The following is a 26,290-nucleotide window of genomic DNA, read 5'->3' as shown; positions in this document are numbered from 1 at the left end:
ATAGTCTTTGGACCAACTTGTGTTGGTGAGAGAGAATCATAGAATCATGGAATGTCATCTAGATGACTCAGGAGGTCATCTAGTCCAACCTCCTGCTCAAAGCAGGACCAATACCCAACTAAATCACCCCAGCCAGGGCTTTGTCAAACCTGACCTTAAAAACCTCTAAGGAAGGAGATTCCACCACCTCCCTAGGTAACCCATTCCAGTGATTAACCACCCTCCTAATGAAAGTTTTTCCTAATATCCAACCTAAACCTCCCTCACTGCAACTTGAGACCATTGCTCCTAGTTCTGTCATCTGCTACCACTGAGAACAGTCTAGATCCATCCTCTTTCGAATCCCCTTTCAGGTAGTTGAAAGCAGCTATCAAATCTCCCCTCATTCTTCTCTTCTGCGGACTAAATAATCCCAGTATCCTCAGCCTCTCCTCATAAGTCATGTGCTCCAGCCCCCTAATCATTTTTGTTGCCCTCCACTGGACTCTTTCCAATTTTTCCACATCCTTCTTGTAGTGTGGGGCCCAAAACTGGACACAGTACTCCAGATGAGGCCTCACCAGTGCCTAATAGAGGGGAACGATTACATCCCTCTATCTGCTGGCAGTGCTCCTACTTATACAGCCCAAAATGCCATTAGCCTTCTTGGCAATAAAGACACACTGTTGACTCCTATCCAGCTTCTCGTTCACTGTAACCCCAGGTCCTTTTCTGCAGAAGTGCTGCCTAGCCATTCGGTCCCTAGTCTGTAGCAGTGCATGGGATTCTTCCATCCTAAGTGCAGGACTCTGTACTTGTCCTTGTTGAACCTCATCAGATTTCTTTTGGCCCAATCCTCTAATTTGTCTAGGTCCCTCTGTATCCTATCCCTACCCGCCAGTGTATCTACCACTCCTCCCAGTTTAGTGTCATCTGCAAACTTGCTGAGGGTGCAATCCACGCCATCTTCCAGATCATTAATGAAGATATTGAACAAAATCAGCCCCAGGACCGACCCTTGGGGCACTCCACTTGATACCAGCTGCCAACTAGACATGGAGCCATTGATCACTACCCGTTGAGCCCAATGATCTAGCCAGCTTTCTATCCACCTTATAGTCCATTCATCCACCCCATACTTCTTTAATTTGCCAGCAAGAATACTGTGGGAGACCATATCAAAAGCTTTGCTAATGTCAAGGAATAACATGTCCATTGCTTTCCCCTCATCCACAGAGCCAGTTATCTCCTCATAGAAGGCAATTCGGTTAGTCAGGCATGACTTGCCCTTGGTGAATCCATGCTGACTGTTCCTGATCACTTTCCTCTCCTCTACGTGTTTCAAAATTGATTCCTTGAGGACCTGCTCCATGATTTTTGCAGGCACTGAGATGAGGCTGACTGGCCTCCTCCTTCCCTTTTGTAAAGATGGGCACTACGTTAGCCTTTTTCTAGTGATTCAGGACCTACCCCAATCGCCATGAATTTTCAAAGACAATGGCCGATGGCTCTGCAATCACATCCGCCAACTCCTTTAGCACCCTCGGATGCAATGCATCTGGCCCCTTGGACTTGTGGTTGTCCAGCTTTTCTAAATAGTCCTGAACCACTTCTTTCTCCACAGATGGCTGGTCACCTCCTCCTCATGTTGTGCTGCCCAGTGCAGTAGTCTGGGAGCTGACCTTTCAAGCTACACAGAGCTCTTCTTCAGGCCTGGGGAAAGTATTGCCACTGTCACAGCAAATGCAACGTGGAACAGCTTGTTTAGCATAAGTAGTTATCACATATTGTAAGGGACCATTCAAAGTACAGTCGTCCTTAACATCTCTGCAGACATAGGACAAAAAGATTTCCCCCCAAACACATCGCCAAACTCATCCATTCCATTCTCACCCATAACAGTTTTACATTCAACAACAAACACTTTGCCCAAACGATGGGAACAGCGATGGTTACCAAGATGGCTCTCCAATATGCGAACCTCTTCATGGGCCAACTTGCAGTATATGCTAACTACTGATGCTAAACAATCTGTTCCATGTTGCATTTTGCTGTGACACTGGGAGTACCTTTCCCAGACCTGAAGAAGAGCTCTGTGTGGCTGAAAAGCTTGGTCTGGTCTACACTACAGACTTATATCAGTATAACTACGTCACTCGCAGGTAAAAAATTCACACCCCATAGTGATGTAGTTATACCGATTTAACCCCCAGTGTAGACAGTGCTATGTCAGTGAGAGAGCTTCTCCTATCAACATAGCTACAGTCTCTCAGGGAGGTGAATTAATTGTTCTGACAGGAGAGCTCTCTCCTGTTGGCATAGAGCATCTTCATTAAAGTGCTACAGTGGCAGTTGTGCTGATGCAGTGTTTTAACTGGAGACCTGTGCCTTGTTTGTCTCATCAATAGAAGTTGATCCTATCAAAGTTATTTCCTCACCTACCTTGTCTCTGTAATAAGCTACAATGTCTAATTAAAAGCTTTAGGCCGAAAGGTTACCAAAAAAAACCCCTTAGTAGATATCAACATTTTTCATATAGCTTGCAAACAAGGGAAAAAGGCCAAAAGATTCAAATTTGGAAGAATATCTTTACTACATGCAAGTTATCAGCATGACAATGTATTTTTCTTGTTGGGTCATTGCCACTTAAGTCTCAAAAGCAAAATAGCATCAAATACTGAATAATAGCCTCAGTCTGGAGTGTAAGCAATCCAATAAGAGAGAAACCTACATTCCTCTCCCATGTTGACCACCTTCACTGTTCAGGAAATACTCAAGTAAAGATATTGGCTGAAAGTCCGCTTAACTGAGGGCTGAATACAACATGGCATTGTAGCAAGAATATAGTTCTGCTGTATAATGTGTATTTGCAGTCTGTGGATGAACTTAAAGTAAAATGCCAATGGATTCACTGTATTCAACATTTTTTGGCAATATGGCATTGAATATCTGCACGCAGATTTTCAAACAAATGTTTCATTCAGAACTTTTGCTTTTAAATGGTGTATTTTTTTGTAACAATTCAGTGCTATTCCTGTAAAAGGACTAAAGTAAAATCCTGTATGGTATTTCATAACATGTCATTGGTATTGATCATTACATTTTTTAAATTTTAATATTTTTATCAGGTTTTATTGAATGCGAAGAACCCAATAATCGACTAGATAAGTTTACAGGAACATTATTCTGGAGAAGCAGGACATATCCACTGGATGCTGATAAAATTTTGTTGCGTGGCTGTAAAATCAGGAATACAGACTTCTGCCATGGAGTGGTCATATTTGCAGGTATTTATATAACTCATAGACTTTAAGGTCAGAAGGGACCATTATGATCATCTAGTCTGATCTCCTGCACAATGCAGGCCACAGAATCTCACCCACCCACTCCTGTAACAAACCCCTAACCTATGTCTGAGTTATTGAAGTCCTCAAATCGTGGTTTAAAGACCTCAAGGTGCAGAGAATCCTCCAGCAAGTGACCCGTTCCCCACGCTGCAGAGGAAGGCGAAAAACCTCCAGGGCCTCTGCCAATCTTCCCTGGAGGAAAATTCCTTCCTGATCCTAAATATGGCAATTAGTTAAACCCTGAGGATGTGGGCAAGACTCACCAGCCAGCACCCAGGAAAAAATTCTCTGTAGTAACTCAGATCCCATCCCATCACAGACCATTGGGCATATTTACCTGCTAATAATTAAAGATCAATTAATTCCCAAAACTAGACTATCCCATCATACCATCCCCTCCATAAACTTATCAAGCTTAGTTTTGAAGCCAGATATGTCTTTTGACCCCACTACTCCCCTTGGAAGGCTGTTCCGGAACTTCACTCCTCTAATGGTTAGAAACAGAAGTATAAGAATTAAGTACAGCAAGGTAACTACGTAAAAGCTGTGCCCCATAACTGTCCAGCATAGGCACTTCCATTAACTTCAATTGAAGCTCTTGTGTGAAGGATAGATCCCTGAACATCCCACCTTTAAAAGGTGCAGAATCTTCAATTCCTGATGTTTTCTGTATCAGAGTCCTGACTTGACAGCACTCGGCACACTACAGGATCAGACCCTGTGTCTGAAAACTTACAAGATCTAGTACACTTTTTTATAAAATGATCTTCACACTTGATGTCTTTCTTTTTATTTCTATTAATTTTGTTTTTGTTTGGGTTTTTTTTAGGAGGAGACACAAAAATAATGAAAAACAGTGGAAAGACCAAATTTAAAAGGACTAAAATTGACTCTCTCATGAACTACATGGTTTACACGGTAACAGACTTTGTTTTTTTTTTACTCTGTTACATTTTTGGAGTTCCTACTGTATAGGTGTGAATGTTGTCCTGCAGTGCCTAGTTTCAATAATAATTATTCATAGTGCGACATATCAAATATGTTCAGGCCCAAATTTAGGCACTAACCGTGCAAGTTCCACAGGGGTGGATCCCACTTTGTGGTTAGACACTCAATGAAGTCAGTGGGCTTTGTGTCAGTGATGGGGCCTGCCTGTCTAGAACAGCAAGTAAGGTTAAGGCCTTATTATAAAGGAAAACAATTACAAAGTGAGTAAACAAACTTTCATTGAATTTATTTTAACAAATGCTCATTTCTTATTTTAAAATTAATTTAAACATTTCACCTGCAATGTTATAAACTTTGGCTAAGTTAGACTTGAACTAAAACAAACAAACAAAAAATTTGGCCCCCAGGCACTTCGATGTTGCTAGTTTCATTTCCAAACTGAATTAAAGTGCAACAATCAAGCTATTTGCATATAGTAAAATGTGAAAATTAGACCTTAAAAAGTTCTTCAGTTCAAACACAGGTCAATTTGAGGAATAATCTGTCATATGTTAGTAACACAGGTAAGGACGTAGTGTCTTTGTAATTATTAATATCTTGGCAAATGTCCTCTTTTAAAACAGAACTTTCAAGGAAAGGTTGCCCTAGTAGATCTGTTTTTCCTTTTATTGAATAACTACTAAGAAAATGTCTCATGAGAATCTTCATAGAGGTCAAGGTTGGGGATCCAGCCTAGCAAATAAGGCCATTGACTTACAAAGAACACTCTTGGCACTTTATGTTCTAGATCTTTATTGTATTGATCCTCCTGTCAGCTGGCCTTGCTATTGGACACACTTATTGGGAGCAGCAGATTGGCAATACTTCTTGGTACCTCTATGATGGTGAAGACTACAGCCCTCCGTACCGTGGCTTCCTTAATTTTTGGGGCTACATCATTGTTCTTAACACCATGGTTCCCATTTCTCTCTATGTGAGGTAACTACATCTCTTTGTTTTTAAAGTTGAAAATGTGGTGTGTATGGAGTAAAATTAACTGTATTTCCATTTGATGACGTTTCCGCCAATCCCCCTGTTCCCAAAAAGATGTTGTGTTCTTTTCCTCTTCTTGGTATTTTCAAAGGAAAGTGAGCCATACTGTGTGTCACTAGGGCGTACAAATCTTGACTGAAAGATGCAAAATTAATGTTAAAAACACTTTGGCCTCTTTAATAAATTTAATACTGTGTGGTGGTAAATTTCAAACATGACCAAATTGCTTCTCCAATATTCAAACAATGTACAGTGATAGGTCAGATCCTGAAAGAATTTACTTCTGTGTGTAGTTAGTTCTGTACAGTCCTATTGAGAAACTGTATGGAAGAAGCTGCTTCCAGGATTAGGCCCTGTGTTGAATTTTTTCCTATGTTCTACATTCAGCTTTTTTTAAGACAGAGAACTGGCTCACACTTCATGTTTTACTGAAAAGTACTTCGAGTTTTGGCTGTCAGTCTAGCATTCAGTTAGCCCCCAAAATGATGTCTACTTTTGTATTTAAATTTTACTACTGAATATAGTTTTCTCTCCAGTGGTGGTAATATGGGATTACCTTTGACATGCTCCATTTGGGGTCTCTTCTCTGACTTGTACTAGGCTGTTTAAACTGAGCTGTGCACTTTGAATCAATTGTTTTGAGTAGCTTGTATCCTGGGTGAGTTTTTGGAAATAAACTAGCTCCTTTGTATAATTTCTAAATATTAACACATCCGATAACATGGATTTATTTGCTCTACTGGTGTCCTTGAAAATTCATTCAGAACTTGATAGATCTATATAATGTCTTTGCATTTTAATGTATGGCAACATGTTAATGGTATGATCTTGCTGTTGTGTTTTATTCAATTAGTGTTGAAGTGATTCGTTTAGGCCAAAGCTATTTTATAAACTGGGATCTGCAAATGTATTACTCTGAGAAGGATACACCTGCTAAGGCCCGAACCACCACTCTGAATGAACAGCTTGGACAAATCCACTACATCTTCTCAGATAAGACAGGAACGCTTACGCAGAACATCATGGCATTCAAAAAATGCTGCATAAATGGACAAACATACGGTAAGTACGTAAGAACACAAGAACAACCATACTGGGTCAGACCAAATGTCCATCTAGCCCAGTATCCTGTGTTCTGACATTGGCCAGTGCCAGGTGCCCCAGAGGGAATGAACAGAACAGGTAATCATCAAGTGATCCATCCTCTGTTGCCCATTCCCAGCTTCTGGCAAACAGAGGCTAGGGACACCATCCCTGCAAGTCTCGGTCATTGCTAACTATTACACCTCTCTACTGGCAATTGTTTTTCAATCTTAACTGTTGCATGCCCATTCATTATATTAAGTACTTATTTGTTAATGCACTTCAATGACACAAGTGTGTTCCACTGTGAGAATTCTGACATTCTCAATCCCCAAAATATAAAGGCTGTGGTACCTTTTTGCTTCTACAAGAACAAAGATCCAGCTGGTTCTGAGGGATGACCATGAGATTGCCTCTTCCAAAACATTTTCTCCCTTGTTCCACGCTCCACACTCCCAGCTTGTGTGTAGTAGACAGAGGGGCAGGGATGGGGGGAGATGGCTATGGGAATTGGGCACTTTGCACATTAACCCCACAGAACACTTTGTGGCTATGTTAATGATGATCCAATCAGCATTAACTCACCCACCCTGGACTCTAGAAATCTCCATTTCGGGGGAGCTAATTGGTGGGCAGTGGGTTGAGCAGTACAATTACTGAAGGAGCTTTACAGAGGGAGCAGAAAAAGGGACCATGTGCCATTATGCTGGTTCCCAGTCTCAATGAGCGTGGTCTGTGCCTGTCTAGTTAAGCTGGTTGGAACACTTTGGGCTAACAGAATATTTTGACAAAATGTTAGTTTTGTCAAAGCTGAAATATTTCATGGCGATGTATCTTTTTTGATTTAAGTTTTTCATCAAGAAGGGAGAAGGGGAGATAGACTCTTTAACCTGGTGGCTATGGCAATGGCCTGGGATGTGGGAGACCCACATTCAAGATCCTACTCTGCCTGGTTCAGAGTGATCTGAGATGAAAACTGCCTGATTCGGTTCCTGTGAGGAACAAAAACATTTAAAACTTCAAAAGTTGTCATGAAATGCAACTGTCATCCTCTGGCCAGCTCTGGTCCATGGGATCTGCTGGTTTTACTTCTTGGTTCACCTGCAGGGTGCAGTTGTGCCAGTTTTGGTTAAACTTTCCTGAGTAAATTATTGCTGCTAAAGTTATTCAAAATTGGGGCTGGGGGGTTGCTGCTGTTTTCTAGCCATTTTTAAGAGCCATAGCATAAAAAAAAATTATAGCTGGTATTTAAGTCAATGCTGAGTAGAAATGATTGGAAATTTTGCTAAAGGAAAATTCTGTCTGTCAGAAGATGCTGATTTGTCAAAAGCAATGTGTTTCACTGAAATATGTTGCCTTTCACAAATTCATTTAGAACCAAATTTTGTGGAAAAGATGTTTCAATAAAGTCAAAAGTTCCATTTTTGACCTTTTTGTAACAGCATGTTTGATCTTTCATTTTTAAACTACTTTTGGTTTAATTTTATATTCTAAAATGAAAAGTTAAAATTTGAACAAAATGTTTTAATCAACCCAAAACTAATTTTTTTGTTTTTTTGTTTTGTTTGGTTTAGTTCACATGAAATTTCCTTTAAAAAAAAAATTATGTAACAAAAAATCAGGTTCCCACAAACTCTAATGCTGGCGGTGTTTTTGAAGCTGTACTCCCATTTAAAGTTAATTGGAGTTTTACCTTTTACTTCAGTGGAAACAGAGTTAAGCCAACACAGAGCACTTTTGAAAATGCCACTCCACATACTATGAAATGATGGGTGCCAATATAAAAACCTTGATACACTGAAATTCCCTTTAATTTGTATTCTCTCTACTTTGAGCAATAGACACTGAAATTGTCAGATACTCATCTTTAAGATTTCGGAATATTGTTTCCATTACAGGAGAATCCAGGGATGGGTCCGGACAACATCAAAACCATGAAGAGGTAAGTCAGTTGACTTGTTTCACTAGGAATGTGTTAGATGCTGGGGTTTTAAGATAGGAGTGTTGAGGTTTAGGATTTTATTTTTCTTCTAATTTAGGGGATTTTTGCCCCACAAGTAATGTGAGAGGATTTTATCTAGGCATGAAGTAATTGCACTCACCTCAAATTCTGTTCATTTTTTCCTAATCCAGCAAGTTGATTTTAGCTGGAACATGTATGCAGATGGGAAACTTGCGTTTTGTGATCATTATCTGATAGAACAAATTAGATGTGGAAAGGAGACTGAAGTTCGACAATTCTTTTTTCTGCTTGCAATTTGCCACACAGTAATGGTGGATGCTTCTGATGGTGAGTATTCTGCTTGTGTAAAATGGACACATAGTAGCTTCACTACTTTAACATCATTCACACAAGTGAGATGGAACACCAAGCTATTGTATAAATTATAGGCTTGTGCTTGCGCTAAAGATGCCCATCTCTACATGTGCCATGAAGTCTCAAATTTGACTTCTGAATTGTCACAATTTTGACATAAATATATATTAAATACCTGCTTCAATAAACATTTTCTGAATCTAAGTTTTACAAATACAAAATACAGAGGACTTAGTGTTTTTGCAGTATTACACTTCACTCTATGAAAACCTGTATTTGGTGTACAGAGTTTCAAAAGCATTAATACCAAATAAAGGGTAAAATAAACACACAGGTATAAGCACAGATTTTACATACACGTGTAATTTCACACACTTGAAGTTAATCTTCAGTGGGATAACTCATGTATAAACAGTTCAGTATTTGTTTAGGTGGTGGCATGACTGGGCCTATAGATGCTCTTCCCCTTCAGTAAATGTGCTTTTTCCCCTCATAATGGTTCTAATATATGTACAAATATATACAGTGCCGTAGAGGACTAAGTTGAATAAAGAGGAATGTTGAACTTTGCAGTCTGAAGAATGAATAAAGGTTAAGGGTGCAGATGAGTGGCTGTGGGGAGAAGTGGTGAACTGTGGAAGCAAGGATAAAAGTCTGAGTCCAAACATACTCTGTATGCAAAAGGAGGGGACAAAGTGCTGAATTTTCCAGCCACTCTGTTGTCCTGGTCTTACATGAATTCAATAACTAGATTAAGATAAAGAAGGATGTGGATAAATTGGAGAGGGTTCAGAGAAGAGCCAGGAGAATGGTTAAAAGGTAAGCAAACATACTTGTAGAGAGAGATTCAAGCAACTCTATCTATTTAGCATAACAAAGAGAAGGATTAAAGGGTGACTTTATTACAGTCTATAAATACTTGTGTGGAGACATGAGGAACAAATATTTGATGATGGATTTTTTCAGTCTAGCAAATAAAAGTTTAACATGATCCAATGACTGGAAGCTGAAGCAGTATACATTCAGACTGGTAATAAGACATCCATTTATAAATTAGAGCAATTAACCATCAGAGCAATTTACCAGTGATCATGGTAGATTTCGCCATCACTGGCAATTTTAAAATCAAGACTGAATGTTTTTCTAAAAGATTTGCCCTAGGAATTATTTTGGGGAAGTTCTGTGGCCTGTGTTATACAGGAGGTCAGACTAGATGACCACAGTGGTCCCTTCTGGACTTGGAATCTATGACTTTATTCACTGTAACTTTGTGCCTGCTTTTCTTGGTCTTCTCTAATTAAAGTTAATTTTTTCCAATGGTTAATGTGGCCACAGCTTTCTGTTTTGAGGCTGCTTGTCTTCCAAAATGCTGCAATGAAATAAATGAGAAATTATGATCCTACAAATAAAAATCACTTGTATGTAACCAAGTTCTGTTATCTCCGTTTTACTGATGGAGAAGCTGAGGAAGAGCAGTTCAATGACTTGCCTATTTGAAAGGAGTCCAGGACAGGGATTAAATGAGGTCCCAGATTCTGTCTTTGAATTGCTAGACTATGCCATTCCTTTTTTTTTTTTTAATTAAATCCACAGTAAAAATGGATCCTGAGTTATACAGAGAAATCGTAAGTGTAGAATATTAAACACCCCATATGGCCCTTGATTGCTACAAAGCATGGGGTGTTAAAGTCCCAACTGTCTATAAATGCAGTACACTAGACAAGGGCATCAGTTACTAAAATATACTATGGCTTTCTTCCCTTTTCACTCTATTAATACTATAGGTCAGCTCAACTATCAAGCAGCTTCCCCAGATGAAGGAGCCTTGGTAACAGCAGCCAGAAACTTTGGATTTGCTTTTCTTTCACGAACTCAGAATACCATTACTATAAGTGAGATGGGGATTGAAAAAACTTATGATGTTCTTGCTATCTTGGACTTCAACAGTGATAGAAAACGAATGTCTGTTATTGGTAAGCTGATCTCAAAAAAGCTTTATTTTTAGAGACCCCTAAAGAAAAACTCTCGAAAACAGTAGAACGGAGGTTCTCACACTGTGCTATTATGGTTGTCTTTGGCAAAATGGCTGGTTATATGGTGGTGGCTGCTAAATTGCTTTAAATCAGGGGTCCCCAATCTAAATGCGCCTGCGTCCTGGCCGGCGGTCGAGCATCTGCCAAAATGTTGCCGAAATTCGGCGGCATTTCAGCAGTGACGCCTCTCGATGACGCCGTTTGCCAAAAAGGTTGGGGACCACTGCTTTAAATGAAACTGAAATACACAGAAGGCTTTTCTAACCTTACTCTTACATGTTAAGTGATTGTTGTAGTGCTGTCAAGGCTATTATTCCTTTATCAGTGTGGTCCACACAATTCTGAATGGCAGTGGAGGAGGTCTGTGAATGGATGCTGTTGAGCCGCATCAAAGAGCTTCTACCAGTATAAGAGAGAAACTTGATTTAGTAATTCTAAATAGGCATACCAGTCTCGAATGTCTCTTCCTGTTTAAATAAGTTGTTTGTTGGTTGCCCTGTTATTTAACCTTCAGTTCTCTGATGGAATATTTCAGGTTCTCTAATTTTAAAAAAAAGAGATCTTCCTGTTATCAGAAAACTGATGACATAATAGCGAGAGACAAAAGTCAGATCAGAAATTTATTCTTTATTACATCTACCCTTTGCTTTTTTGTTTTTGTTTTTTCCCCTTCTCTGATTTAGTAAGAGAACCAGATGGAAACATTAAACTTTACTGTAAAGGAGCTGATACAGTAATTTATGAACGTTTGCATCCAGTGAATCCTCAGAGACAGATTACACAGGACGCACTAGATGTAAGTTTTTTGCTTTTTTAAATGCCATTTTTAACATGGGTAAAACTAAGCTATTTGCACCTACCTACAACTGCATTGAGTTGACTTATTTCTACTTTGCTAACTAATTTTGAAAAATATAGCTCCATAGTACTATTAGAAGAAAGTTTTCAAAAAAGCTGAATAGCATCCAAAACCACTTATTTTGCTGCTACTAGATGTTCTGTTGTTCGAAATCAGAACATATGATTTTTCCCACTTTTTTCTTTGTAATGGAATTGTATTTTAAATGTTTGCATTGTACATATTGAAATTAGTTTTTCATTATTTGAGAAACTTGCATGTCACTTCAGACTTTCCTACTCCATTCTATTTTTTACTTGTACTTTGCAGCATGTTTTCTAGACTTACCTAGATTGACTGATAAATTGCACTATGTACTATTACTGCATTGATTGTTTTACATTTTTTCCAAATGATTGTTGAATCTTCTATTTAACACCAGAAGTGAAGGATTAGAATTCTTTCAGGCTGCAACTCATTTTTGGATATTCTGCAGTGTCCAACTTTCACCATACAGTCTGAGTACAGGAGCAGCCAGTGACTGAGTTATTTCGGATTGACTTGTCATAGCATGTCTTCTCAACTTCAATTTTAAGCCAATATTGAAATCTATGCAGCTTATTTCTCTTTTTTTCCCCACAGATTTTTGCAAATGAGACCTTGAGGACATTATGCCTCTGCTACAAGGACATTAGTCATGGTGAATATGAAGCATGGAATAAAAAGTTCATGGAAGCTAGTATAGCTGCAAGTAACCGTGATGAAGCCCTGGATAACGTATATGAGGAAATAGAAAAAAACCTTATTGTAAGTTCTAATATTTTAAATTATAAATGTGTTTTTATTCTTGTCCAAATAGTAACAGACCATTGTGGAAACTGAATAGCCCTTTTTGATTAGCACATTTGTGAGTACAATTTTAATTAACATTTTGAGACTGCCAAAACTCAGTTCTAGAGAGCTTCGGGGAATGAAGGAAGATGGATTTCTTTGGTTTAGCTTTCACTGGACTTTTCTCCTCCATTCCAAAAAGGCTGCTAATATCTCTGTAAGCAGTAGGACTAGCTCAGAAATAAGTTTTATTTAAAAAAGTTCAGGTTTTAAAATTTGATAAACAGCTATCTGCTATGATAGTAACTGCATTACAAATAATTTGCAAAAGGGGAACCTTACTATAGCTGGTCAAAGGTTATTTCCTCTTAAAGCTCTGAAATACTTCTAGTATTAAATTTACCTCCACTGTGTGTGATGCAACCAGTTAGTATGGTATGGAGTTAAATTGCCTTTATTTGAAGAATTGAGTATTGCTTAATGTGCCTGACACAGAGGGTAAGACTAGATGGACCAAACAGTCTGACCAAGATACGTCACTCAGATAACTCTAATTGGGTATATTCAAGACCACTTCATGAGAAGCAAGAGTATAAATTACAAATAGCATTTAAAAAAACAAAAACCTCTCATCACAGTCATTGTGAAGATTTTTTTTTTTTTTAAAGAAATCCAATACCCTGGGCAAATCAGGCTCTACTGCATTGGCAAATGCTATTGACTTTAAAAGAGATTATCTGGGGTAACTAGAAAGCAGAACTTGGCCATCTGAAGTATACCAAGAAAAAGTTTATTGTTAAAATGATTTGGTCAGCTGTGAATTCCAGGATCACCATACTGTTAACTGCTGATCAGGGCCAGCTCCAGCATATTTTGCCACCCCAAGTGACGGGGTGGGGGCGGAAGCCGCGATTGGCGGCACTTCGGCAGCAGCTTTACCGCTGCCGTTTCTTCGGCGGCAGGTCCTTCCCTCTTATGTTCTTAGTCCACGCCGCCTATTATGCTCTATTTAGTAATAGCAACCACCTGTTAATCACTCCTTATCTGCTACCTTTACCACCTTGTTAGTGGTATTGGATAGTGCAAGACTTCATGGTGTCATTGTCCCTCTTAAAAGCACTTCTGTTACCTTAGACTCTTGACATTCCCTCTTTTACTGTGTCAGTTCAGTAAAACATTATTTAAACACTGTGGGAACACGTCTTTAAAATGTAAAATCAGTATCTGAAGTGGAGAATGTATTACATATTATAAACAAACCCTATATGTAACTGAAGGAATACAATACACAGGTGAAAATGTTTCCTGTGGTGTCCTACATAATAATAACTATCAAAGTCATCTAGTTCTGTAATGGTGGTGTTTATTATCATCATAGTACCTAGGAGCCCCAGTCATGGATCAGGACCCCATTGTGCGAGGTGCTATACAAACAGACCACAAAAAGATGGTTCTTGCCCCAATGAGCCTACAATCTAAGTATAAGACGAGACAACAGGATCTTATTCCGTATCTAAGTAGCTTCATTTTATACTACAAACTAAACGTGTTTTCTCTCTGGATTTTTGTCTTATTGTATGCTTGTGTTTCCAATGACTTCCAGCTCTTGGGTGCTACAGCTATTGAAGACAAACTACAGGATGGTGTTCCAGAAACAATTTCCAAACTTGCAAAGGCGGACATTAAAATCTGGGTGCTTACTGGTGACAAAAAAGGTATATTTACATTACTATAATGATAGCAGAAACATGAGATCTTGTGGTTGGAAGCTGAAGCTAGACAAATTCAGGCTAGAAATAAAACTCAAATTCTTAACTGGGTAACTAATCACTGGAACAACTTCTGTAAGGTTGTGGTGGATTCTTTGTCACTTGAAGTCTTTAAATCAAGACTGGATATATTTCTAAAAGATGTGCAATAGCTCAGACAGAAGTTCCGCTTAATGCTGAGTTTACTGGGTGAGATTGTATGGCCTGTGTTTTGCAAAAGGTCAGACTAGATGACCATTATGGCCTTAACCTATGAATTATTTTCAGAGAAAAATCTTTGCTATATTTCCAAATGAGAAACTAATGTCTGACAATTGGCTGCCAACTAATTTACTTGTCCAATCACAAGAGTAACTGATTGGAAAATAATGTTCATGACAGACAGAACTTTAACAGAAGAATGAGTTGCTATTTCCATTATTAGCTCCTGTTTCGATGGATATAAAACCTGGCTGATTCATGCAAGTGAATTTTGTCTTTTAAGTTGCTGGGACAGAAAGGAAACTTACTTCTTAAAGGAGGGTTTGAAAAGAGAATAAGCCTTTAAGTGACTTGCCCATTATCACACAGGAACTTGGTGGTAAGGGCAGGGATAGAATCCAATTCTCCAGGGTAATCTTCACCTACCTTAACCATGAACCATCCTTACTCTTCCTGCAATCTCTGCCTCATTTACTACACACCTTCCAAGTTCTGCAAAAATGAAGCAGGGGTTCTTCAGATGAGTTTACTTAACTAGACAACCATAAGTCAACTCCAGAGCAAGTCCATCCTGTACAGAGGTTCTGTGGACACAATAGTGTATGATCATGTAATGAGACTATCATCATTCATATGCACAAGGAGGCTGATACACAGGCATTTCCTAACTTCTGACTACTTCATTTTAAAAGTTGATGTTCGTAAGGGTTTTTTTTGTGCGTGTGTGTAATTTCCTAGGTTATTGAAAAGGCAAACAAAAAACCAAATTCCATCATGTAGTATCACTCACTCACAGGAGTCTTCATTGAGGTTGGAACCAAGTTTAGATCCACTGCACAGCACATAGACCCCTGCTACTTGAGTTATAGCAGAGTAACTGAGGATAATAGTGGGTTATCTTTAAGCTTGGAAGGATCAGATTTTTATTGGGAAATGTCAGTTGCACTATACAAACCAATGAAAAAATATTTCCATCTATGATCATCGAAATTTACAGATAAGCAAAGTAAGAGAACTTCTTGAGAACTTGATTTAATATTAAAGTTTAGACATATTGATGTTGACAGTTTGTGTTTTAATGGTTATAAAACGAATTCAAAATGCTTAAAACCCATAATTTTGCACAACTGAAAAATTAAATAGATAAAAATATAAAAAGCTTAAAAATAAAAAATCAAGGTTATCTATTTGGGGAAAAATCAAATTCTGCCCAACCTAGTTATCCTGTTTGTGATACAGCATTAGAGAGGAATATGAGATGCTTCTGCCCCATCCCCTCCCACCTGTCTCTGTCCTTTCTTTTCCCCCACTCCTGGCTCCTTGTCCCACTCCCATTCTTGCCTAGCCAGTCCCAGTCTTTGTCTCTGGACTCACTGTCAGAGTCCTAGTGTCTCCCCCTCCCCACAGCCAATCCCAGTCTCATCAGACTCCTCGTTCCAATCTATGCCTTTCCCTCCCCCCGTCCACCTTTTGTCCCCTCTGCATTCAACTCAGACTGCTTCCTACTCTATGGTACCTTGGTGCCAGCCGGGGCACCACTGAAAGCACGGGAGACATAGGCTCCCTGCTCTCAGTCCTAGTGCATGGCGCCACCCCAGCTCGGAGCAGCCACTGAAGCAGTGGTCACCAACCGGTCGATTGTGATTGACTGGTCGATCTTAGAGGATCTCCCAGTCAATTGCAATCTCTGGTGGTGCAGCGTGGCTGCTGCTAAGGCAGGCTCCCTGCCTATGCTGGCCCCATACCACTCCCGGAAGCGGCCAGTGCAGCCCCGGGGGGCAGGGGTCTCTCTCCACATGCTGCTCCTGCCTGCAAGCACCTCCCCCGCAGCTCCCCTTGGCTGGGAGAGCTGTGTGGGCAGTGCTTGCAGAGGGACAGAACCCCATGCCCCCTCCTGCACACCAAGCCCCACTCTGAGCTCGCTCCCAAAGCCAGCACCCTGTACACTGTCCTGCACCCCAACCCCCTGACCCATTCCCAGAGCCAGCACCCTGAACCCCCTCCTGCACCCCAACACTCTGCCCCAGCCAGGACCCCCTCCTGCACCTCAGCCCCCTGCCCCAGGCTCAGCCCAGAGCCCCTTCCCACACTGTGAACCCCTCAGCCCACAGCCCGTACCCCATCCCAAACCCCTACCCCAGCCCGGTGAAAGTGAGTGAGGGTGGGGGAGAGCAAGTGACAGAGAGAGCGGGGGATGGAGTGAGCAAGGCAGGGCTTTGGGGAGGGTCAAGGCTGGGTAGATTCTGGTTTGCACTTAGATTCAAAAAGTGATTTTGGGCATAAAAAGGTTGGAGATCACTGCTCCCCGGAAGGGGACATCCCTCTCACTGAGCTGCTAGGCTGGGAACCGCAGCTAATGGGAGCTGCAGGGGTGGTGCTTACAGGTGCAGGGGCTGCCTGAGCTACCCCTGAGCCAGGCGCACTGGCTGCTGCAGAAGTCATGGAAAGTCACAGATGACCTCCGTGACACAGTCGCAGCCTTAGTGACCTCCGTGACACAGTCGCAGCCTTAATAATAATTAATTAAAGAATCTTAGTAATATGTGGACTTTGTTTGTTACAGAAACTGCTGAAAACATTGGATTTTCTTGTGAACTTTTAACAGATGAAACTACGATCTGCTATGGAGAGGATATCAGGTAAGTTACATGCATACACAAGTCTTTGTATAGGAGTTTAAAATCTCAAATTTCAAAATATTCAAAGTAACCACACTGTTCCTGTGGCTTGCTTTCTTTATCTGGCTGTCTCCTTTGATTCCTCCTATATGGTGCTTACAATGCCTTAACAGTGTAACTGAAACGCAGGCTGTGTCTACTCTACGAGCTGGAGGTGTGATTCCCCTGCTCATGTATGCATACTTGTGCTAGCCCCTACAGAGCCAGTGTGAGTGCAAATAACAGTATAGCCATAGTAGCATGAGTAGAGGCAGTGGGGGCACAGCTGAGCCATGCAGAATACATATCCTATCAAGCTAGCACAAGTATGTGTACATCAGCAAAGGGAATCACACCCCTGTTTTGTAGCCACAGTAGTGGCCAATATTCAGTTATGCTGTGGTTTGTGGATTTCTTTTTAATTATTTTGCATTGCAGTTTACCAAGGCAACCTACTCATTGTTAGGGCCCTACTAAATTCGCAGCCATGAAAAATGTGTCACGGACCATGAAATCTGGTCTTTAGGGTGGTTTTACCCTATACTATACAGATTTCACAGGGGAGACCAGTGTTTCTCAAACTGGGGATCCTGACCCAAAAGAGGGTTGTGTGGGAGGTCACAAGGTTATTTTAGGGGGGTCACAGTATTGCCACCCTTACCTCTGGGCTGCCTTCAGAGCTGGGCAGCCGGAGGGCAGCAGTTGTTGGCCAGGCACCCAGCTCTGAAGACAGCACTCACGAGCAGCAGTGCAGAAGTAAGGGTGGCAATATCATACCATGCCATCGTTACTTCTGCACTGCTGCTGACAGCGGCTCTGCCTTCAGAGCTGGGCTCCTAGCCACCAGCTGCTGCTCTCTGGCCGCCCAACTCTGAAGGCAGTGCTGCCTCCCAGCGGCAGCACAGAAGTAAGGGTAGCAGTATCACAACCCCCCTACAATAACCTTGTGCCCCCCGCCCTCCACACAACTCCATTTTGGGTCAGGACCTCTACAATTACAACAGCGTGAAATTTCACATTTAAATAGCTGAAATCATAAAATTTACGATTTTTAAAATTCTATGACCGTGAAATTGACCAAAATGGACTGTGAATTAGGTAAGGCCCTACTCATTGTGGATCAGGCAGAAACATGCCTTTTAAAAACAGTGGAAGTAATAAACCAACCATTGTTGACTTGATGCTACCACAATAACTAAATAACTCAGTTCAGCACCTTGCATAAGTACTTCACTAAGTTAAGACAACTGATGCTTATGCAGCACCTTTCACCCAGAAAGATCCTAACATACTTTATAGACTGTTGAAGCTATCTATAGTTAAGACATGCAGTATCAACTTTATCCACCACTGTAATACAGTAACTTCTAGGATGAAAATATAGCAGCTGTTTCACAGAAATAGCAACACAACACAACATTTTACAGTAGAAACTGAAGATTTTTTTCCCCTAAACAAATTTACAAGAATGGGGAATCTTAAGATACCAAGTTATAATCACCTAGTTGGAATTTGTCCAGAATACCGCAACTAATGCTCTTGCTTTTATAAAAAGTGCTGTGCAATTTTTAATAACCATAAGAGGCCAGGATTTTCCCTTTTCATTTAATCTGAAAGACATTATCAGTATTCGGGGAAAGCAATTTACCCTTTGTGTTAAGGCTTTGGAGCAATACTGGTTCAGAACGCTACCCACTGAGTTGTTAACTACTTCTTACATCATATGCTATATGCCTTTCTTGCAGATCTCCCATCGGAGTACTGACCAATTCACACTTAGCTTGGTTTGAAGTCTACCTTTAGGTTTCCCATAGATAAAAATAAGATATAAAATAAGTCAGTATTTGTAGTTTTTAGATGACCTACATTAAAACTCTGCATTCATTTTCCAGTGCTCTTCTTCAGACAAGGTTGGAAAACCAGAATAACAAGGCTGGATCAAATATAAACTCCTCTCAAAGAACGAATGAGCCATTCTTTCAATCTGGTAGAAATCGTGCTTTAATAATCACTGGTTCCTGGCTGGTATGTATAAAGCAGACTCTTCCATTACTTCAATTTGGGGAGTTTTCTGGGATACATAATAGGTCAAAGGCTAATAGTGCTGTAAATTGGAATCCTATATTTCTTATTGTTAATTACTCCTTCAGTCACTTGATTGCTGCCCTGAGGCACCCAGTGAAAGATATTTAACCTCTCTGCCTCGGTTTCCTCTATCTATAAAATGCCAAACTATAAAACTAGTCTTTGAAAATATCACAGATAAAGCAATAAAATATCTCTCATAATTTTATCAGTGTTAACTATAAAGCAAAAAAGAATCACCTGTAAAAAGAACAATCTAATGTTAGAATTATTCGTAATCAGGGGACTCTGAAAGTCAAGTGCTAAAGAACCAGAAAGATGCAAAATTAGCTCTTTCAAGCCCCAGTGAGCGCTGAACAGACAGCAGTCATTACTTCCTGGTTGAAATACAGGAGGTCCCTGGTATACGTCTCCCCCTTATCTGTTTCGCATATCCGTCGCTCAGCAATAGGGGAACATGTTCCGATTCACATTGGGCCCGATCCACATATCTGTCATTTGCAGTACTGTACTGTAAGTTGCAAACGAGGGATATGCGGACCGACATGAATCAGAACACGTTCCCCTATTGATGAGCAACAGATATGCGTAGTCACAGGTGGGCTGTGGCCCACCCACTTAACATCCAGGCCCACCCCCACAGTACCGGTTCTGCTCCGGCCCCAGTGCTTGCTCCACACCACCCGCCCGGTGCTCCAGCTGGGGAGTGGGTCAGGGTGTGGGCCTTGCCCCGCTTCGCTTGCCTGGAGCTCCAGCCATGAAGCAGGGTCAGGGGCTTGCCCCACTCCACTCTCCCGGCCTTCCAAGCCCCCAAGCCCTGCTCCCTGGCTGGAGCGCCGGAGCGGGGCAAGCCCCTTCGCCCCAACCTTGCTTCTTGGCAGGAGCACTGGGTGGAGCAGGACAAGCCTCTGACACCGATCCCTGGCAGGAGCGCCAGGCTTCTCTGCTAGGTGGAGCAGGACAAGTCCCCGCTCCTGCTCCCCTGCCAGACATAGCTGGATAAGCCCCCCCACCACCAAAAGGCGGTCTGGAGGGGGAGAGAGGCTGCCAGATCACTCCTACCCCTCTGCCCTCTGTCATTACCTGCCCACCCTGGCACCCACCCAGGTGTCCTCTCCTGTCTACGCCACTGCTGTACCAGCAGGTCCCCGGTATATGTTGTTTTGGTATTCATGGCCCTTTTCAAGAACACAACCCCAACGTATACTGGGGACCCACTGTAAAGGGTATGTCTGAGACCAAAATGTGAACAAAGTGTCAGAAATAAAAGGAAGCAGGCTCATATGGTACCTTGTACTGTGGTATGATATTTTAAGAGTTCAGAAAACACTGAAGGACTTTCAGTAAAGAAGTGACCTGATTGGCAATCCAAGTATTGGTGAGAATCCTATTGGCAGAATTCTATACAAACCAGAGATGGAGGAGATAGATCAGTATTGTCAGACTCTTCTGGTATGGTGCTCTGCTCTGTTCAATGTTGATATCAGTCGGCTGCATGCGTGTGCTCCCTCTGTGTGCTGTCCCAGCTCTGCACAGATAGCTGACACAGCAGACCCCAAGAGAACCCCCAATGACCACACACTCTAGTAAGGTACGAAGGCACTTGGGCCAGGTTTATTGTCAAACGAAGCACAATGATAGTTCCCTCTAGACTTTACTCTACAGGACATACTACGAATATGTGCCCCCTGGCAATGGACTCAGCTCAGTCAGTGGCGGGACTTTCCACTGCCCCTTAGGCGGGACAAAGACATCCACTCAGGGATGCATTCCGATACAGAGGTACAAACAAATTACACATCACTCCTGACCTATTGAGGTGCAATCCCTCTACGCAGCAAGATACAACCCCTCTATGTAGTAAGGTGCCGCCTCTCACCTTGTACATTGGGATGGGTCAGCCTGTTCCTTGTTATCTGTGTGGAGTGTACAAGTATGTGAATGTTCTGATATCTGGTGTCCAGTACCTTTTAGGTATGTCTCTTTTTGCAGTATCAGCCCTTTCCTTGCCAGCTTCTGTGAGCAGGGCCTGCCTCTGGCTCACAGCTTAACTTTGCTTTATGTTAGCAAAGTCTTGACCATTACTTTAGTTCAGGCCTCATACTGGGCCTCTGATAAGGGTTTATGTTTCAGGGCCTCATCTTACTACAATCAGCAAATAACAAATCTAAAACTATTCAGCTTAGAAGTGATCATTAATCCCTGTATAAGTCTGTGTCTCAACTGGATAACCCATAAATCAAAACCCAAAGATCATACCTGAAATGATGAGCTTCATTTGTCTTGCTAATATTAGGCTTTAGAGGGAGCTCAGAATTTTTAATAACTTCACAAATCAATGCGTTTGACAACGACAGCTTGGTATTCCAGGTGATCACACTTTCCTTTTTTTTTCTTCCCTCCCCCCCAAAAAAAACTTAATATCACAGAAACTAATACTATTCTTCAAAATGAATTAGCTGAAGATAGAAAAAGGATTTTTTCCATTAATTTCTGCAAAAGTATTACAATAGAATAAGTTGTACAAAAACCTACTGCATTCACTGTCCTCTTTTCTTCAGGGAAGTTTCATTGGGGTGGTATTACAGAAGTGCACATAATGTAGATGAGAGTCAAGGTATTTCAGACTTTAAAAATGTAATAAGAGCAGTCCTTAGAACACTCTATCTTTAAATGGCGAAGAAGGGACAATAGTTACTTTCTCTTTGGTTATCCAGAACGAAATCCTTTTAGAGAAGAAAAAGAAGAAGAAGAAACTTCCAAAACTGAAATTTCCCAGAACGGTAGAAGAGAAAGAAAAGCAAATTCAGAGTAAAAGGAGAGCTGATGCTAATAAAGAACAGCAACAAAGAAACTTTGTAGACTTAGCATGCGAGTGCAGTGCAGTGATCTGCTGCCGCGTAACTCCCAAACAGAAGGCCATGGTGGTGGAGCTGGTGAAGAAATATAAGAAAGCTATAACTTTGGCTATAGGGGATGGTGCCAATGATGTAAACATGATCAAAAGTAAGTCATCTATAAAACTTCACTGGCTATTTGGTTTTTGGTTTTGCTTTTGAAGGTCTTACATCACTTTATTAGACAGTGCTATTTTCCCCGAGTTCAGACAATCTTTTTTAACAAGTGAAGTAGCTGTTTAGATACATAAAGAATAAATTGGGTCTGGAGAAATTTACAGTAGAGAATGGGAATTGTTAAATGACTGTATAAGCTGGAATGTTATTGTGCATCTTCGTTTGTTGAATAATATATCTTGTTTTAATAAACCTTGCTTATTCTATGTGGGACTCTTTTTTTATTTATTTGTTTGTTTGTTTTATTTAATGTAGCTGCTCATATTGGTGTTGGGATTAGTGGACAAGAAGGCATGCAAGCAGTCATGTCAAGTGACTATTCTTTTGGACAATTCAGATACCTGCAAAGATTACTATTAGTTCATGGCCGATGGTCCTATATAAGGATGTGCAAGTTCCTACGATATTTCTTCTACAAAAACTTTGCATTTACGCTAGTACACTTCTGGTACTCGTTCTTCAATGGCTATTCTGCCCAGGTAAGAGAAGTGCTTTTCTAATATGAACTAGAAAAACTTATTTTTTGCCAAGACAAAATAATGGAGACCAACTTATTAAATGATGATGTAATTTAAGCGAACAGCATTAAAGGAAGCAGCCTTTGCAGGTTTATGTTAGAGCCTTTCATATCATTGTGGTGGATTTCATACTTACTCTATTACTCATGCCTTGGAAAGACGTTAATCTCCAGCTATAGTGCTATTGGTATCTTAATCTTCGCTAATTTAACTTTTTTCTGATCAATGTAGTTTATCATGTGTGCAGAAGAAAGTAAGGATCTAGTAAATAATAAGAATTCCATGTACCGTTGGCTATTACAGCATAAAGCTTGAAATCAATAGCATGACTGAACTATGAACATTGTTTCCTCACACCACCTCATCTGGTCATCTCGGTCTCTCACTTCAATTATTTGTGAAATACCCCATCCCCTCTACCCTCTTCAAAAGGCCTGGAAGGATAAACTAGCTGCAGCACAACTTGGGCTTTGCAAGTCTTATCTAATAAGATACTCGGTTGTTTTTGTCCCAGGCTTTAGAGAATTTTGGTTCTATTTTTCTAAACAATAAATAGCTTGGGAATGCATGTTATTTGCCAGAACTGTTGAAAAAGCTATTACTATGGAACATTCCATTGCCTTCCATTTTGATACAATTATCTCTTCATTAATCAGCATTGCTACTTAGACATGTATTTGCCTGGGGGCAGTGAGGTAAAATTAAAGTAATTTTCCGTCCTGAGTTGTCACCTGAAATAAGTAAATGCCGCCCCCCAAATCTTAGCGCCTTATGGTCGCCTAAATGGTTGCACCGGCTCTGCCTAAACCCCTGACTGCTAGAAGCTGGGACTGGATGACAGGGGATGGATCACTTGATAAATTGCCCTGTTCTGTTCATTCTCTCTGAAGCAGCTGGCACCAGCCACTGTCCGAAGACAGGTTACTGGCTTAGCTGAATTGTTGGTCTGACCCAGTATGGCTGTCCTTAGGTTCTACTAGTATTTCACCTGAGTCTCATTCTTCAAAGAAGGAGACAAGCCTCCATACCCTGGAAGTAAGAAAGGCCCTTGACATAATTTGACAGAATAAGATCTCTCATGGCTCCCTCCCCCACCCCCCGCTCTTTACTTCCTTTGCCAAGGGAATAAAGGGCAGTCGATTTCTAATCAGAGACTATCAAAATGGGTTTCTGGATTCATTCTAGCTTGTTAAGAAGCTAATGCTGGAGTGCATCTCTGACTTAGAGTGACTGCCCAATCCACTGGATAGCCCTTTTTAAGGACCTACTCATTGTGGACATTTGCCTGGCAGCAGCCTGGTCCTCCATTCACAGGTTCACCAGGCACTTGCTATCCTACTTGCTTTCAGAGCAGATACAGTCTTTGGTGACACTGTCCTCAGAACTGTGTTGGATCCGCCTTCTAAGCACCTGCCTCTGCACTGAGTTACTGCTTGGGAGTCTCCAACAATGGAGCACCTATACAGACAATAACTCAAAGGAGAGTTTACTTATCTGTACAGTAATTTGAGTTCTCTGAGATGTTTTGTCCCTGTGGGTGCTCTGCTGCAGTCCTCTGGGCTTCATAGTTGAGAAGGAACTGGAGCAATGGCAGGATGGTTCTCTCCCTATGTGCCCTTGCACCAGAGCCCAGGGAAGTATAGTGTGCTGGCATGGACCCGTGGAAACCGCTGACTAGAATCTCCTATCAAGAGTTTAGGATGTGCACACATTGTATAGTAGGGCACCCATAGGGACAAAACATCTTGAAGAACTCAAGTTACTGTACAGGTAAGTAACCTCTCAGTTTTCATGCAGATGTTCTGAGGAATAAAAATAAACACTGTAAAAAAACCTGTAATAAAATAGGATATTTTTGAGGTATTTTCTGGAGCTGGTCAAAAATTTTCTCACTAACATTTTCCCACAGAAAATATTAGTGGGAACATATCTATGTTGACAAAAGCTCTTGTTTTTTTAAATCAAAACACAGGGCAAAACATTTTGACCCAATCCAAACGCTTTGTTTTAATTTCCCCCTACCCCAATTTTATATTAAATTTAAGGCTGAACTTGAAACTAAATGTTGTCAGAATTTCCTATGGAATTGAAATGGAGTTTCCACCAGTTTTAATTACATCTGTAAGGTATCAATTCTTAATTTGATCACTGCTGGTATAGTACACTTGTGGTCAAAATCTGTTCTCAGATCAACTTGTGCAACTGTTGCTGACTTCAGTGGAAGTTGAATGTATGTAGCTAGGGAACAAATTCTGTCCTTTTAATGGTCACTTGTATATTATGCTGCTTTAGTAAAAAAGGGTGCATATTTTAACACACATGCTCAAAGAACTATTTCAAGACCCTAGAAGCCTGGTGGGTTAATGCACATTAACTTTAAATAAACAAAACCTGGCAATTTAATCAGTTTTCTTAATATTCTTGTTTAGATTAGATTGTTTCTGAATTAACTTTTTAAATGAAAATGATGCAACTAAATATAAAGTAATATCTAATTAATAAATTGATATTTATTTTCTATTTCAGACCGCTTATGAAGATTGGTTTATCACGCTTTACAACGTGTTATATTCCAGTCTTCCAGTTCTTCTGGTTGGCTTGCTTGACCAGGTATACTACTATGCTATTAAGAAAAAAATATCCAAATGAATGTTAGAAGCAATTGTTAAAGAAAAAGATCAGGGTAAACATAATGGAAGTAACTTTTACTTCTAATCTGTGACATTTTTAGGTTGCTAGATATCCTGTTTATTAGAGGACAATAAGGTGTGACCTGCTAGAATAGACAAAGCTAACCAACTTCAGATACGTTCAATGTTGAATTGATCTGCTTAAATGTTTGTAGGTCTTAGCAGACAGCTTTTTTTCCATGAAGCTAATAGAAAATGTTGTAGGCTTCTTTTCATTAATAACTAGAAATACTGGAGTATAACAATTGCTGTGACTTTTTGTTCAGTCACTTGCTAGAGGGCAGTTACCATTAACCCCATTGGTAGGATTAACGCATAACTTAACTGAAAGGAATACATCTCTGTTAAGTGTAGATTAGAATTGGATTGTGATAGCTTTCTTCACAATGGCCTGATTCAGCAAAGCAGTTCAGCACATAATTCCAACTGACTTCAACAGAACTGAAGTACATGGTTAAAGTTAGCCATATATGTAAGTGCTTTGCTGAATCAGGGCCAATATGTATGTACAATACTGTAGAATGGCATTTATGGGGTTGATTATGAAGTATACTTGCATTATTTATCTTCAATTATAGTGTCAGAAGGTATTTCTATTTTTAAAACCATTTTCAATGGGAATACATTTGGCAAAAAAAATTATGTTGAAAACTTCAATATTTTATTTTTAATCTGAATGGGTCTTAGATTTTATTTTGGATTTGCTTGATTTTCCAAATTGGGCTTGCCTATAGATTTTGCATGCATAGAAATGCAATGCATTTTTATGGTCGGTGGGAGGTTTAAAAGAAAAGAAATTTCAATAAATTCATGCAGTATGTATGCGTTAGAGATTTTAAAAAGAAAAAAGCAAGGAAATCGAGTTGCATTTCCCACAAAAATGCTAGC

At 40.5% G+C, this 26,290-nt stretch overlaps 1 protein-coding gene across 3 annotated transcripts in view; it reads left to right on the top strand.

The window, feature by feature from the left end:
• Positions 1–26,290, top strand: part of ATP8B1 (ATPase phospholipid transporting 8B1) — a 119,612-nt gene that overhangs the window by 83,640 nt on the left and 9,682 nt on the right. For all 3 annotated transcript variants that reach the window (XM_039544811.1, XM_039544809.1, XM_039544810.1), the window contains 15 exons: positions 3,108–3,266; positions 4,156–4,244; positions 5,062–5,252; positions 6,160–6,368; positions 8,288–8,331; positions 8,523–8,679; positions 10,491–10,679; positions 11,423–11,535; positions 12,220–12,384; positions 14,012–14,123; positions 16,942–17,017; positions 18,928–19,060; positions 21,838–22,126; positions 22,450–22,673; positions 25,239–25,322. In XM_039544811.1, the coding sequence (XP_039400745.1) occupies positions 3,108–3,266; positions 4,156–4,244; positions 5,062–5,252; positions 6,160–6,368; positions 8,288–8,331; positions 8,523–8,679; positions 10,491–10,679; positions 11,423–11,535; positions 12,220–12,384; positions 14,012–14,123; positions 16,942–17,017; positions 18,928–19,060; positions 21,838–22,126; positions 22,450–22,673; positions 25,239–25,322 (2,234 nt within the window). The remainder of the gene's footprint in view (positions 1–3,107; positions 3,267–4,155; positions 4,245–5,061; positions 5,253–6,159; positions 6,369–8,287; positions 8,332–8,522; positions 8,680–10,490; positions 10,680–11,422; positions 11,536–12,219; positions 12,385–14,011; positions 14,124–16,941; positions 17,018–18,927; positions 19,061–21,837; positions 22,127–22,449; positions 22,674–25,238; positions 25,323–26,290) is intronic.

This window comes from Mauremys reevesii, linkage group 6 (genome assembly GCF_016161935.1).
Source record: "Mauremys reevesii isolate NIE-2019 linkage group 6, ASM1616193v1, whole genome shotgun sequence".
Taxonomy (NCBI): Eukaryota; Metazoa; Chordata; order Testudines; family Geoemydidae; genus Mauremys; species Mauremys reevesii.
This window is presented reverse-complemented; position numbering and strand designations above follow the sequence as displayed.